This window comes from Schistocerca cancellata, chromosome 9 (assembly GCF_023864275.1).
Source record: "Schistocerca cancellata isolate TAMUIC-IGC-003103 chromosome 9, iqSchCanc2.1, whole genome shotgun sequence".
In the NCBI taxonomy this organism is placed as follows: Eukaryota; Metazoa; Arthropoda; class Insecta; order Orthoptera; family Acrididae; genus Schistocerca; species Schistocerca cancellata.
In genome coordinates this window covers 337,510,094-337,524,299 of record NC_064634.1, presented here as the reverse complement: position 1 = coordinate 337,524,299, position 14,206 = coordinate 337,510,094, and the positions used below count along the sequence as shown (strand labels likewise).

Here is a 14,206-nt window from a genome sequence, read left to right as displayed (position 1 = left end):
TTCCCCAAGACTTCCCTCACTTTTCCAGTCAATTCAATTTTCCTGAGTACACTGAGCTTCTACCTAAGAGAGCAACAGTGGCTCTAGCCTTCCTGGGTATCGAGTCACACAGAACTTGTATGACAGGTACAAGCATGTCATTCCATGCTGCTGTTGATCTGTGGAAGAGTTCATCTATCGTAGTGGTTGGTGAGTTGTGTGAGCCACTCGACAACCGATGCTTAGATGTTTTCAGTCAGTGAGAAATCTGATGCAGACGCTGGGCAGGATAACACTCCCTGCATCAAGTTAGATCAGGATAGCAGTGGTAACATGTGGTCTCTCATTATCTTGATGAGTAGAAAATTTTAATTCATATATTGAATGACTGTCGTAAGTTTTTATTTGCCGTGTATAAAATTTAGTTCTTATGGCATGACATGTTTCGAAACTGACTACCTCATTTATATTAAAAAGTGGCAGTTTTACAGTCTTGCATCTTTTCCACCACCATCTCCTCACCCCCACCCCTTTGTTCCTTCTGGAAAAATTTCTGTGGACACTCTTGGGCACAGCCAACCAACTGTAACAAATCAGAAAGGAAACTCCTGATAGTCAAATTACTGGTTATGTGAAAGAGAGGGGAAAATTTGGAAACATGCCTCATTGCCTACTCTTTCTGCAAATTATTTGACTGTCTATATTCAGGGATTGAAGGGTTCTGTTAGTTAAATGGCAAGTATCAGTGTTTGTTGTGGAACTGTGTGACAGGTAGTGATGTGTGTGGGATTCTGCATTTCCAGTTGTACAAAGTTGTAGTCTTTGAAAAATACCACTATGAGCAAGTAAATGTTGGGCTACTAACAGCATATGAGTAGTGGCAAGATGGTGAAATGCAAATGTGGGAGCTTTTTTAAAAGTTACGGCTTCTTACTAATTGTCTCAATTAGATTTAGATGGCACAAATGTAAATAGCATTAAAAAACCCTCCCCACAACTCATCTTATTGCCTACTACATCTGCTACAAGGGATATCTTTGCCTCTCAGAATTCCAAACTAGATCAAACTGCTTTCAGGCTTAAACAATGGCTGAAACTGGCATTTAGGATGTGGGAGGAAGTACCAAAGTACTAACTGTTAATAAAAATATTCAAACTATTAATAAATTAGTCCCTGTACACCCGGGATTGGTGGTGAATTGTGCAAGATCTCTGGAATATGATAGATGGATGGATGGATGGACAAATAACTGAATAAACGAATGAGAGGCCATTGTTACCAATACCATAAAACCAGCTGTTGGGCCTATACAACAATGATTTCTGCAGTCTGGCAACAGTTTTCTCTTCAGAGATTCCACACAGGCATATATACATTTGCGAAGCTGTACATAGAACTGGGAAATGTCTAAAATGATGTATGGTGTCATTCCTTTGTCCAGAGTCATCACTGGACACATCACTGTTGATGTGTCTGTCTATTCTTCCACCCAAAAGAATAGTCACTGCCTTCCTGACATTTCATAATCCTCCAAACATCATTGCATGATTTGTATGAATACTTGTCTTGCTGCCAACAACAAGCCCATTTCCTAACTCAAGATATGTGATGCAGCTGATGATCCTGCATGGATGATTGAACAATGCATGTGTCTCTTCAGGTGCTAGTCACATGGAGCCACTGAAATCCAGCATGGCATTGGCCCTCGTGAACACATACATTCCATGGTCTTGACCAAAGCAAGTAGCAGTAATATGGAACAATAAATTGCACTCAGGTGATAGGTCACGATCCTGTTGCTGTTCAATTCAAAATTTGCTTGTAGATGTTTCTCCTTGCATGAGACATAACATGACCTTCCCATAAACAACCAACATTTGAATAATATATTTGAATGAGAAAACTGTTGTACTATCTTTCCTTACATACAGAGTGTAGATAATGTTACTCCTACCTACAGAGAATGGTTTTACTGAAGCTTCTGATTATTTTCACATCCAAACGTATTATAGGCTACATTTCATGCAACTTTAACAATTTTACTATTTCATGGTGTTGCCATTGTAATGACTATCTCTTTCATGCTGGCAGAGTTTGGCATGCTATTTTTGTTGAATGAATTGCTACAAATCTACACTATTATTGCTGTTTTGTCTCCACATTAGCACTTGAAACTCCTGTCTCATCACCAGTCACAATTATGTTCAATACCATAGGCCTTCCTCTTTCACATCTTAAATAAAAAGAAAGTCCATAAAAGAAACTACCGGTATGTACTGCATTTTGTGGTTCTCAAATAGCTGTATAGGAATGCAACAGGCACAGAGTAAATTGGAGCTTTGTGGTAAGGACTATGGGACCAAACTGCTGAGGTCATCAGTCCCCAGGCTTACACCATACTTAATCTAACTTTAACTAATTTATGCTAAGGACAACACACACACACACCCTTGCCTGAGGGAGGACTCGAACCTCCGACAGGAGAAGCTGCGGACGCCGTGAAAACGCACCCCTGACCGCGCGGCTACACAGCATGGAAAGCACAGAGGTTGTGGCATCAGCCAATTTCACTAAAACAATTTCCCATTCGTCTCTGTTTCACTTATATACTTTCTTCATTGTGCCAGATGTCTTCTTTCCCACCATTGACATCTACATTTATGCCTGTACGCTGCAAACCAATGTGAACTGCATGACAGATGGTATGTCCCATTGTACAAGTTACTTGGATTTCTTTCAGTTCCATTCAAGTATGGAGCATGGGAAGAATGAGTGTTTAAACACCTCTATGTGCATTGTTACTAGTCTAATCTTGTCCTCATGATCCCTACTCAGGTTGTAGTATATCCCTAGATTCATAATTACAACTTTGTAAACAGGCTTTCTGTCATGGTTTGTGTCTATCTTCAAGAGCCCGCCAGTTCAGTTTCTGTAGCATCTCCCATGGACCAACCAAAGATGTGGTCATTCATGCTGTCCTCTGTATACATTCGGTATCATCCATTAGATTGACATTGCAGACATAAGGTACTACATTTCATCATTTTGTAAAGTTCGTAATTTTGAATTTCTGAACACTTAAAAAAAGTTTCCAACTTCACACCGCTTTCTGATCTTATGAATGTCAGACTGAACATTTGTGCAGCTTTTTTAGAGAATACTTCATTATTGATAACTGCATCATCTGAGAAAAGTCTAAGGCTATAATTATATTTTCTACAAGATCATTAATATACAACATGAACAGCAAGGGTCCCAGCACACTTTCCAGGGACACCACTGAAGCTACGTCTACATCTGTCAATGACTTGTGACATCCTATACTGTAATCAATTAATAAAAATTTGCGACTGAATCCCATAAGCTCCTACAAAATTATGAAACAGCACCTTTTGAATTACGTAACTCGCATGACTATTTCTGGAAGATTATAATTAATTGTATCTGCTTGTAGTAATATATACCAAAAGGGAAAGCACTGGTAGATAGACACAATAAAAAATACACAAACACACACACAAATATCAAGTTTTTGCAACCAAAGGTTGCTTCATCAGGAAAGAGGGAAGGAGAGGGAAAGACGAAAGGATGTGGGTTTTAAGGGAGAGAGTAAGGAGTCATTCCAATCCCGGGAGCAGAAAGACTTACCTTAGGGACAGGTATACACTGGCACACACACGCATATCCATCCGCACATATACAGACACAAGCAGACATGTCTGTATATGTGCGGATGGATATGTGTGTGTGTGCGAGTGTATACCTGTCCCTTTTTCCCCCTAAGGTAAGTCTTTCCGCTCCCGGGATTGGAATGACTCCTTACTCTCTCCCTTAAAACCCACATCCTTTTGTCTTTCCCTCTCCTTCCCTCTTTCCTGATGAAGCAACCTTTGGTTGCGAAAGCTTGATATTTGTGTGTGTGTTTGTGTATTTTTTATTGTGTCTATCTACCAGCGCAAGTGATATATAGAATTTTGGCTTCAATTTACAATGTATGTGTTTTTTAACAATTGTAATTGTCAGATTGTAACTAATCATATAATTACTATATCAAACATATTATTAATATTTGTATCTGAACTTTAAAATGTGTATTGTCATTTTGTGTTTCTTCTTCTCCTTGCAATCACAAAAATGCTAGTAATATAACACTATTTGTATGGCAAACAAAATATCTTTCACATTATTAAGAAATAGTGATGTTTATCATACAAGCAAATAATGTAATGAATAGCAATCAGCTGGCTGCTGTGGCCGAGCGGTTCTAGGCGCTTCAGTTCAGAACCGCACTGCTGTTACAGTCGAAGGTTCGAATCCTGCCTTGGGCATGCATGTGTGTGGTGTCCTTAGTTTAGTTAGGATTATGTACTTCTAAGTCTAGGGGACTGATGGCCTCAGATATTAAGTCCCATAGTGCTTAGAGCAATTTGAACCATTTTTTGAATAGCAATCAGCGTTAGTCTAAAACAGATTCTGTAATAGTGAACATTTGTATATGTAGTACATGGTGTATTGGCATCTTTACTAAAGGTGTGTATTCCATTCTTCAGTAGTTCACCTCAGTCTATTACATCACACTCTTCATCTGAGATAAAATGCTACATCATTTGTACCAAGAAATTCTCAGTTATGTCACATATTTCACATGTTATCCCATACAATCATACTTTAGGTAACAAATGTAGATTTGGCACTGAGTCAAATGCTTTTTTAGAAATATAAGAAAAACTGCATCTACCTGACTGACTTTCAGAATGTCATGAGAGAAAAGTGTGAGCTGGGTTTCAGAATCTGTGCTGATTGTCATGGAGAAGTTCATTCCATTTAAGATATCTAGTTACATTTGAGATCAGAGGACATTCTAAGATTCCACAACAAATCCATGTTAAGGATACTGGTCAGTAGTTTTGCAGATCACTTCTACTATCCTTCTTATAGACAGGTGTAACCTGTGATTTCTTTCAGCTACTGGGCATAAATTCTTGTTTGAGGGATCCATGGTGCCACAGTTCTTCTGCATGGTCCTCTCTGGAACTAAATGTTTTGAATTTCTTAGTGAGATACAATACTAGTGCCTCTGTATCTAGTTTGCTGAGTATTCAAATCCTTCTACTTGCTAAGCCTATTTTTTTAAATTTGGTATTCATTGTTGCTACGATATCCTTATGGTCACTGATAACAGTCGCAATGTGGATACAGTGAAGTTGTAGCATACGGTCTTGCATCAGATAGAGATTATATGTTTACTCTTCAGCATACGTTATTTAAGTCCTATTATAACTGATTTTTAGGTCTGTTTTCAGGCTTCCAGGCTTTGTTGTTAAAGTTTATCTTCATTAAAGGCAAACAGTACACTCTTATCTGCATACAAAAGCCATTCAAATATGTTCCATTAACAAGCATTCCTTCTCCATTTTCTATAAGGTTGCTGAGAATAATTTGGGTGTTATGAAATTTCCTTACCGACCTCCTCTCCCAATTCTGAGTTTCCCAATTTTTTCCAATATCTTGTTGAGGTCTAACAGAAACTGTAGCAGTGGCATGTACACTCTTTAGTACAGTAACATAGATTAAATCAGTGCCTTGTTTCTCATGGCAATTAGCACAGATTTTGTTACAGCTGAAACAACATCTGTGATTCCTGAACCAAGTTGCGATTCACATTATAGAATTACTCCATTCTACAATTTCTATTACAATTTGCTGGTGGTCCATTGTGTTATACCCACTACTAAAGCCAGATTATTCCTTTTCTCAATTACAGTCCGGCATATTTGTACTGTAGCAGATACCTAGCAGAGTATGAAGAGGAGGCAAATGGGGTTACAGTTTTTATTTATTTAATATCACTTCTGTCACCCATCTTGTGATATACCATAAAATGGGATACTTCTTAAGGTTTTCTATGATTTTTAATGTGAATATAAAAACTAAACATTGTTATTAAATTATAGACCATTCCCCATGGTATATTACGCACAGTCACGTGGAAAGGTAACGGTCAGGATGCATAAAATTATTAGTTGTGGCCGAAGTTGCCAAAGGAAATGGGGTACCTTCCCGAGTAATCCCAGCTAGCAATGAAATATTATGGAAATACGCAGCTACACCCCGCCTGCGTTAGCATCGGCCACTTAAAACAAATGCTATAAGGTCACGGTAACTTCCCGTAATTGTCTTGGACTTAATGCTGTATTAGGGAATTAATATACAAATAATTTTACTACTAAGTGTATTGAAAAGTAAGTTGGAACAATATTGTAGATTACAGCTTAAGTATTCTTTTTATAGTAGGACTTTCAGTTCACACTGTTAACATTACAACTTAAGAATATGAATGTATATACCCATCAATACGATATTTCAAAATATGTCCACTATCTTTTACATTCTTGAAGAGAGATGTGAAGAAATTTAGGCATTTCAGAATATAAATTTCTAAATAAGCAGAATAATGTGAAAATGAACAGACCTCCACAGAAAGGACACAAGAATGCCCCATTTTTCCTGTATAAATTTCTTTCACTTTGTCCTGTAGTGTTGCTCAAGGTACGGCGCATATTTCAGAGGCCTGGCATAATGATATTTTTTCTTTCCGAGTCTCTTCTAATGCATTTTGTAAATCAACTTGGTAGTAATTACAATAGGCACACCCTCCTACTTTTCTTATATACTTTTGGCATAGCAGAAGTTACCCTGAAAATTCACACTGGCGATCTTAAAACTAACTCAACCAAATGCTAATTGTTGTTTAAGTATACTTCTTATGTGTATATATTAATACATATATACAGAGAAAATCCGTTAAAAGAGATAATGATTTACGAAATCAAGTTTCAGTCATGCAGAAGTTTGATTTCACACTTCAGCACTGTGTTATACAACACTGACTGGAGATCAAAGATCACTTTTGCGTGCAAAATCAAGTGATACTGTAAGGATGTCACAGACTTCTATCCATTACATTATGAGTTTTGCAAAAGATAAACCATGAATGCAACAGATGGCAGCACCAAAAAATTAGATTTGGCAGCCTATTGGCTGAAATCAACACAGGTAGCCAAAGTTAGCCCGTTTCACTTTGCAAGGAGTAGAGCACTGATTTAGTTGTGGCATTGTCACACTCCTTTTCTTTTTTAACTTTGTCTCCAGATTAAAACGAGATGGTTCAATGGTTATGTACAAGTCTACAGATTAAAAGGTCACAGTTTCCAATGCCTGTCAACATGCATCAGCGCATTGTCAATGCATGTGCTAACATTAAGGAAGGTGAGCTACTCGCTGTTGAGAGGAATGTCGTTACACTTATTGCCAAATGCATTGAGGTTGAAAGACACAATTTTGAGCATTTATTGCATTAATGTGGTATTTACAGGTAATCATACTGTAACAGCATGTGTTCTCAGAAATGATAAGTTCACAAAGGTACATGTATCACATTGGAACAACCGAAATAAAATGTTCAAACGTAGCTACAATCTGTATTTTAATTTTAAAAACCTGTCTGTTACCAACGGTTCGTCAAAAATTGTGAGCCATATGTTTGTGACTATTACAGCACCATCTATCACAAAGCGAAAAAAGCGGTCCAACTAAAACATTCATATTTCTTTACGTACTACACGAATATGTAATAAAAAATGGAGATTCCTATTTTTAAAAAACGCAGTTGATATCCCTTTGACCTATGGCAGCACCATCTAATGGGCCAACCGTAGCACCATCTGGTTTCCCCCTTCAAGCTAGATGAGTTTCGTTCTTTGTAGTTTCTTTGTTTGACGCTTATTTCGTGATATATTTGGCCCAGTCACTATCAACGGACCACCATGTATAGCATAAGTCATGTAAGCCCTCCCTCAAACCTGTCATGTTACATCTTCACAGATCCGATGATGGTGCCTTAGTGTGCTGAAACCGATGATCCAGTAAACAGTATTTAAGCAATCTTGGCTTTTGAATTATTTCTACAACTTTCTTTCACTTTCCAGTTGAATCTGATTTTTATATGATTGCATTACCTCAAGATTCTTCAGCTGAATAACTCACCTGAACACCTAGGGACACAGCTGTGTAATGTTAATTGTTCCTGAACAATATAAATATGATCCTTATGGTTTATTGCCTATGTGCAGGTTTCAAAACAAATGGAATCTCCCGACACTGCTTGGAAACGCAACGAGCGCAGAACCCGTGCTGCTCTGCAGCAACAGACAGCAGCACGCAAGAGAATGGATGTGTACAGTGATGTGGCAGTCCGTCCACAGTACCACCTGCCCAGTGATTTCCGTGACTTCAGCAGCACTTCAGATCTCGCACTTGACTATGAGCTCTTCACAGTCGCCAAGTCAGACAGAAACAGTGTCTGTGAAGATCGTAAGGTAAGCCGGCTGTTGCCGACAGTATTTTAAAAAGTATGGCAGTAGACTCATAGCATTAGGACCAATTCCATACTGTCTTGGGAAATGGCTGTGTGAAATATGGGTCATGTTACATATTTATCAGGACAGAAGGAAGGGAAGCAGAGGCCAAATAAATGGCTACTTAGACTTGTTCAAGTTCACTTTTTCAGATCTTGCCAAGATTGGTAGTAGACTCATAGCAATTGATCCTTAATTATATTTGTTTCTAATAATAAAAGTCAGCTTTAGTTAAATTAAGATTTAGACAAACAAAACCTGGAAACATAATTTACATATGGATTTTGTGGCTTCATATAGAGTTTAAGTGAGGTTGAGTATTCTGATGCAAAGTCCTTCAACAAGCTACCTATCAAACAAAACAAGAAAATGGGGATCTCTATGAGTTAAAATAAATAAATGAAAGCACACTTTATTAGCCAATTCTACAAATTTTTAGAATACTCTTATTCAAGAATTGAAGATTACTATTAACTGTGTGACAAATAGCATTGTTCAGTGCATATGTTTCTGTTCTAATGGCACACTTATGAATATTTTTAAGTGATAAAATCAGTATTGTCATGTCAATAGCAGAAAAATTTAAGCTGGTCTTGTCAGCTATGATGCTCACCAACTGATCTAAACGTGATATAACATTGAAGACAGCTATGTTAAGTTTGATAGTTGGTGTTGATGTCTTAAAAATATAAAGAACCTGGTAAACATTCAAAAATGTATATTCTGGTATCATTTATGACACTATAATTACCAACATTTAACCATCAATGGAAGAAAGAGAGGAGAGAAGCATGGCAAACATTCTAATAGCATCAGTACCATTATAAATTAGACAATTGTAGGGAAAGCAATCAGTTAGTCCTCACTGATGGAACTGTTCTGATATTAAACTGAAGTAATTTTGAAAATTAATAGAAAACCTAAATCACAACAGTGATTTAATATGAATTTTTCTGAATAAAAGTCCTTTTTCAACCAGGACTCCATCTTGCTGACAAGGGAACCTCCCCATCGCACCCCCTCAGATTTCATGGATTTGGAACAGTGGATAGGCCTTGAAAAACTGAACACAGATCAATCAAGAAAACAGGAAGAAGATGTGTGGAACTATGAAAAAAATAAGCAAAATATACAAACTGCGTAGTCCATGGGCAACATATGCAACAGCAAGGATTGTGTGAGCTCAGTAGCGCCGTGGTTCCATGGTTAGCGTGAGCAGCTGTGGAAAGAGATGTCCTTGGTTCAAGTCTTCCCTTGAGTGAAAAGTTTACTTTATTTATTTTCCCAAAGTTATGATCTGTCCGTTCGTTCATTGACGTCTCTGTTCATTGTAATAAGTTTAGTGTCTGTGTTTTGCGACTGTACCGCAAAACCGTGTGATTAGTAGACGAAAGGATGTGCTTCTCCAATGGGAACTGAAAACATTTGATCGCAAGGTCATTGGTCAACCGATTCCTCCACAGGAAAACACCGGTGACGGCATGTGCGTCACATGACAGGAATATGTTGTTGACCCACCTAACTTGTACACTTGGCGAATGGGTAAAAAGATTCTTCTACCTTGTCCGATTTAGGTTTTCTTGTGGATGTGATAATCACTCCCAGAAAAGTGATGAAAACATAAGAGTTTGTCACATAAACTGAAAATAAAAAATTAAACTTTTCACTCAAGTGAAGACTTGAACCAAGGACTTCTTGTTCCACACCTGCCTACGCTAACTACAGGACCGCGGCACTCCTGAGCTCAGATTACCCTTGATGTTGCCTATCTTGCGTATGGACTACTCAGTTTGTATATTTTGCTTAGTTTTTTCATAGTTCCACATAACTTCTTCCTGTTTTCTCAAATAATCTGTGTTCAGTTTTTCAAGGCCTATCCACTGTGCCAACTTATAACTAAATCTGAGGGGGGTGAATTTACTGGCAGATGCAGTAGGCATTCTTTTCTGTGAACAGGAAATGTATTTTCTTCAGTACAATCGTTGTTACATGTCCAGAGAATGTACAGTGTAACTAAATCAGTGCAAATGGTCAAAAACTTTGACCAAACAAGAGGAAGAATAAACAAATAGCAGTCATCTGATGAACATATCTGACCTTAACAAACTTTGAAGTTTTCCACTTTAACTCTACAGTTGATAGAAATAAACATCAGAAAGAGCTTGATGATGGACACATCTAAATTGCTTTCAACTGTTAAACACTACTCAACTGTCTAACAATTGGCACAATTGGATATGGTATCACTTTGTTTCCATCCCGGACTTTCCATTGTTCAAAATAGGTTCAGATGCTTAACTTTTCAGCCCAAAGAACTTTTGACGGATTACAGTTATTTATAACTTCTTTTCACCTAGATGTATATTGATTGAAGACTCATGAAACGCAGACAAACATTTGTTACAGCTTTGATAATCAATGGCATACAGTTATTGAATTCTTTTTTATGGGACTATGGTATTTTTTTGACCCATGATAGCAGATATGTAGAAAACAAATTCAGGGATGAAATACTTTTGTAGGTTTGACAAATTATGGAGTGAAAAGACAGTGTGGAGATTATTATGGTGCTACTGCCACTGTTTGACTGCCATACTACCTTCAAGTTTACTCCATTGCACAGAAACTAGTGATGCTGGAGGCAAGTTTATATGATGTGCATGCCACTCTAGACATAAACCAGCGTTGTTTCTAATGTGATCAGTGAACTACTTTCTATGTAGATCACTGATATAACATTCTTTTGATACAAACAATATTTAAACATTTTTTTAATCCAATGTTAAAGTGTGACCTGCCAATGCGATATGTCATGGAGGGTGGCTTAAGCTTCCATGTGGCATTCTGTTCAAGTGACTGATCAACAGTACAAAGCTCCCCATATTTAAAGTAGAACCAAAGATGATATCTGTATCTCAGTGATTAATGAAGTTGCAAAAATGTATTGTGTTTGTTTCATGAGCCCCTGATAACTATTCACCTAAGTGAAAAGCAATTACAGCTATCTTCAACAGGCCAAAATATGTTAGATGAAAAACTTAGGTGGTTCACCCTGTATGGATAACCAGATACTACATAGCACTTTTTATTATGATGGTATACATCTATTATTTTAAACACTGATGAGCAAAAATATTATGATCACATGCTCGACAGCATTCGCTCCAACTCTGAAATGCAGTGCAGCAGGGATTCTGCATGGCATGAAACAGATAAGTTCTTGGTAGGATTCCAGAGGTATGTGGTTCTAGATGCCTATGCACAGATCATACAGTTCCATAAATTATAGGCCAATGGTTTATGAGAATGGAACTGATACTTGCTAGCATCCCAGATGTGCTTCGTCAGCTTCCAATCAGATGAATCTGGTGACCAAGACATCAGTGTGAATTCCCTGCCATTCTCTTTAAAGCACTGTAGAATGAATCTGGTGTTGTGACATCGACAGTCATCCTGCTGGAAGGAGCAGTCTCTGTCCAAGAAGACATCAAGAATGAAGGGATGCACGTGGTCCATAACAATATTACCTTAGTTTATGGTTGACATGGTGCCTTCAGTTACTACCACAGATCTCATGGAAGCTCAGATGAATGTCCCCTACAGGACAATACTTCTTCCACCAGCCTGCATCCATGGCATTGTACATGTTTTGAGCAGCCATTCATCTGGATGACAGTGTATCCAGATACAACCATCGATATGTTGTAAGAAGAAATGTCAGTCATCTGGCCAGACGACATATTTCCACTAGTTCCATACCTACTGCAATCTTAACTGACAATGTCTTGGATCTACGCAGAAACATAGGGAGGCATCTGCTGCAGAGCTGAATGATGTGCTCCAAAACATTTGTGCCTCCATTAGCATTGTGATCTGTCCTAAGATCAACAGATTGCTGCCTATCCTGCTTCATAGAATGAGCAATCCTCCAACCTCCACATTCTGTGATGATGCATGGACACCCAACTCTTTGTCACCAGCTCATGACTTCACCATCATTAAATAGTTCTGTAGACGCTTATGACAGCAGCAAGCAAATAGCTGAACATCTTCGCTGTTCCCAATGATCTGCCCTCATCAAAGTCATTAATGTCAGTGAATTTCCCCATTTGTCACCCATACACTTGCTAGAATGATTACACATCCATACTTTCTCTGCTTACACACTTTTCTTGCCATGACAAGTGCCTGCAGTCTCATCGGACAGCACTCCGTATCATGATAGGCAGTGGTCATAATGTTTGGCTCATCAGTGTAAACAGTATCAGTTTCTTTACTTCAGTTCATTATAAGTGTTTCTGTATTGGGCTACCATCCACTGTTATTTACCCAATGAGTACTGCAACAATCTGAGCATTGAGAAGATGTAATACAGCATTTTTGTTTCCAATTCTGTCCAGGTACTAGTTGTGTCTGCTCGTGACCCACGAGGCCGCCTGCTGTATGTTGGCCCTGCATCCTGCCGAGCCAGTTCGAGCAGTGATTCACAGCGACGCTCACACAAAGCTAGGGCACCACCGAGGCCTGGAAACTCAGCGGGATCTGAAGCACTCTCAGTGAAGAAATCCGCTGAAATTGCAGCACTTTTCTCGAAACAAGCTCTTTCAGCTCCTAATGATGAAGTATTTTACAACACACTCGAGCCACCAGACTATTATTTGACAGCAAGAGGACCCAAGACTGCATCAAATTATATGGCAAGCAACTTAGAGAACTCACTTGGATATCTACCATAGGAGTGTCATTAAGAACAGCTGCACATCTTTCTGCTCATGCGTACAAACAGTTTTGATTGCCTTTGTTTGGGAAGCAGCTATACTAAATATCCTCCTCCTCCTTATCCTCCTCCTCCTCCTCCAACAACAATAACAAAGTATACATTAATGTTATAAAATAATGTGAGCTAAAATAAAACTAAAATACAAAGCTGTGAAAAGTGAAAGTTAAATAGTGATGAGATTGCATGTCTGGTACCTTCATAGTTTACTCAGTGAGCAAAAGAAGTAACTTTAGTTTTTCATGGGTGAGGACTGCTAAGTTTTGACCTCAACTTGCTATTGTTATAGTGTGTGATGTGTTAATATTACTGCTTAAAATCTAATTAAAAGCTGTCTAATACATTCAGATTCATTGAATATTGTGTTAATGAATGAACTGTGGAAAAGTTGCTGCCAACGTCTTGCAAGTACTTTCTTCTGGACAGGAGTTATCCTGTATTACAGACAGGATAACCAAGACATGTTCACGGAGGACCTACCCTAAATGTTGTATGAAAAGCTTGTCATGATGTGTTACCTCATAGTTTCTATGTATGAGTCACAATGTCCTGTAAACGATATAACTCAGAAAGCAACCAAGAATTCAATAACATGGCAAGTTCAGATGTGATCAGTGTCATAAAGTGTGATGATAACCAATAAGGGGGGAAAATGTGCAATATAACTGATATGAAAAAATGTGCAATATTCTTAACCTTTTATTTATATAAAAAACTTGTGTACATAAATATACAGACAAATGTGTGAATACAAATTGCTTTCATTATTTTCCCGACATTTGTTATTTCTGTGATATAAAAAAAGACAGAATTATTGTAACAAGTAAGCTGAAAGCTGTAAATACACTAATTTAGTATCATCTGTTCTTTTTTTTAATAATCCTTTAAAATGTATATGAAGCTCAATTCAAATGTCCACATACTCAAATTTCTACCATAATCTGATGTCACCTGAAGACAATTTTAACCAACTTCATGGAATAGAAGTCTCATTGAGAGCAAAGTCATTTCAAATGGACTGCTAATTCATTT

General features: G+C 37.9%; 1 protein-coding gene across 1 annotated transcript in view; it reads left to right on the top strand.

The window, feature by feature from the left end:
- Positions 1–13,941, top strand: part of LOC126101400 (uncharacterized) — a gene marked incomplete at its 5' end in the record, with an annotated part of 84,458 nt that extends 70,517 nt beyond the window's left edge. Inside the window, 2 exons of the mRNA XM_049912064.1 lie at positions 8,113–8,358; positions 12,798–13,941. Coding sequence (XP_049768021.1) covers positions 8,113–8,358; positions 12,798–13,133 — 582 coding nt within the window. The remainder of the gene's footprint in view (positions 1–8,112; positions 8,359–12,797) is intronic.
- Between the last annotated feature and the right edge of the window lie 265 nt (positions 13,942–14,206).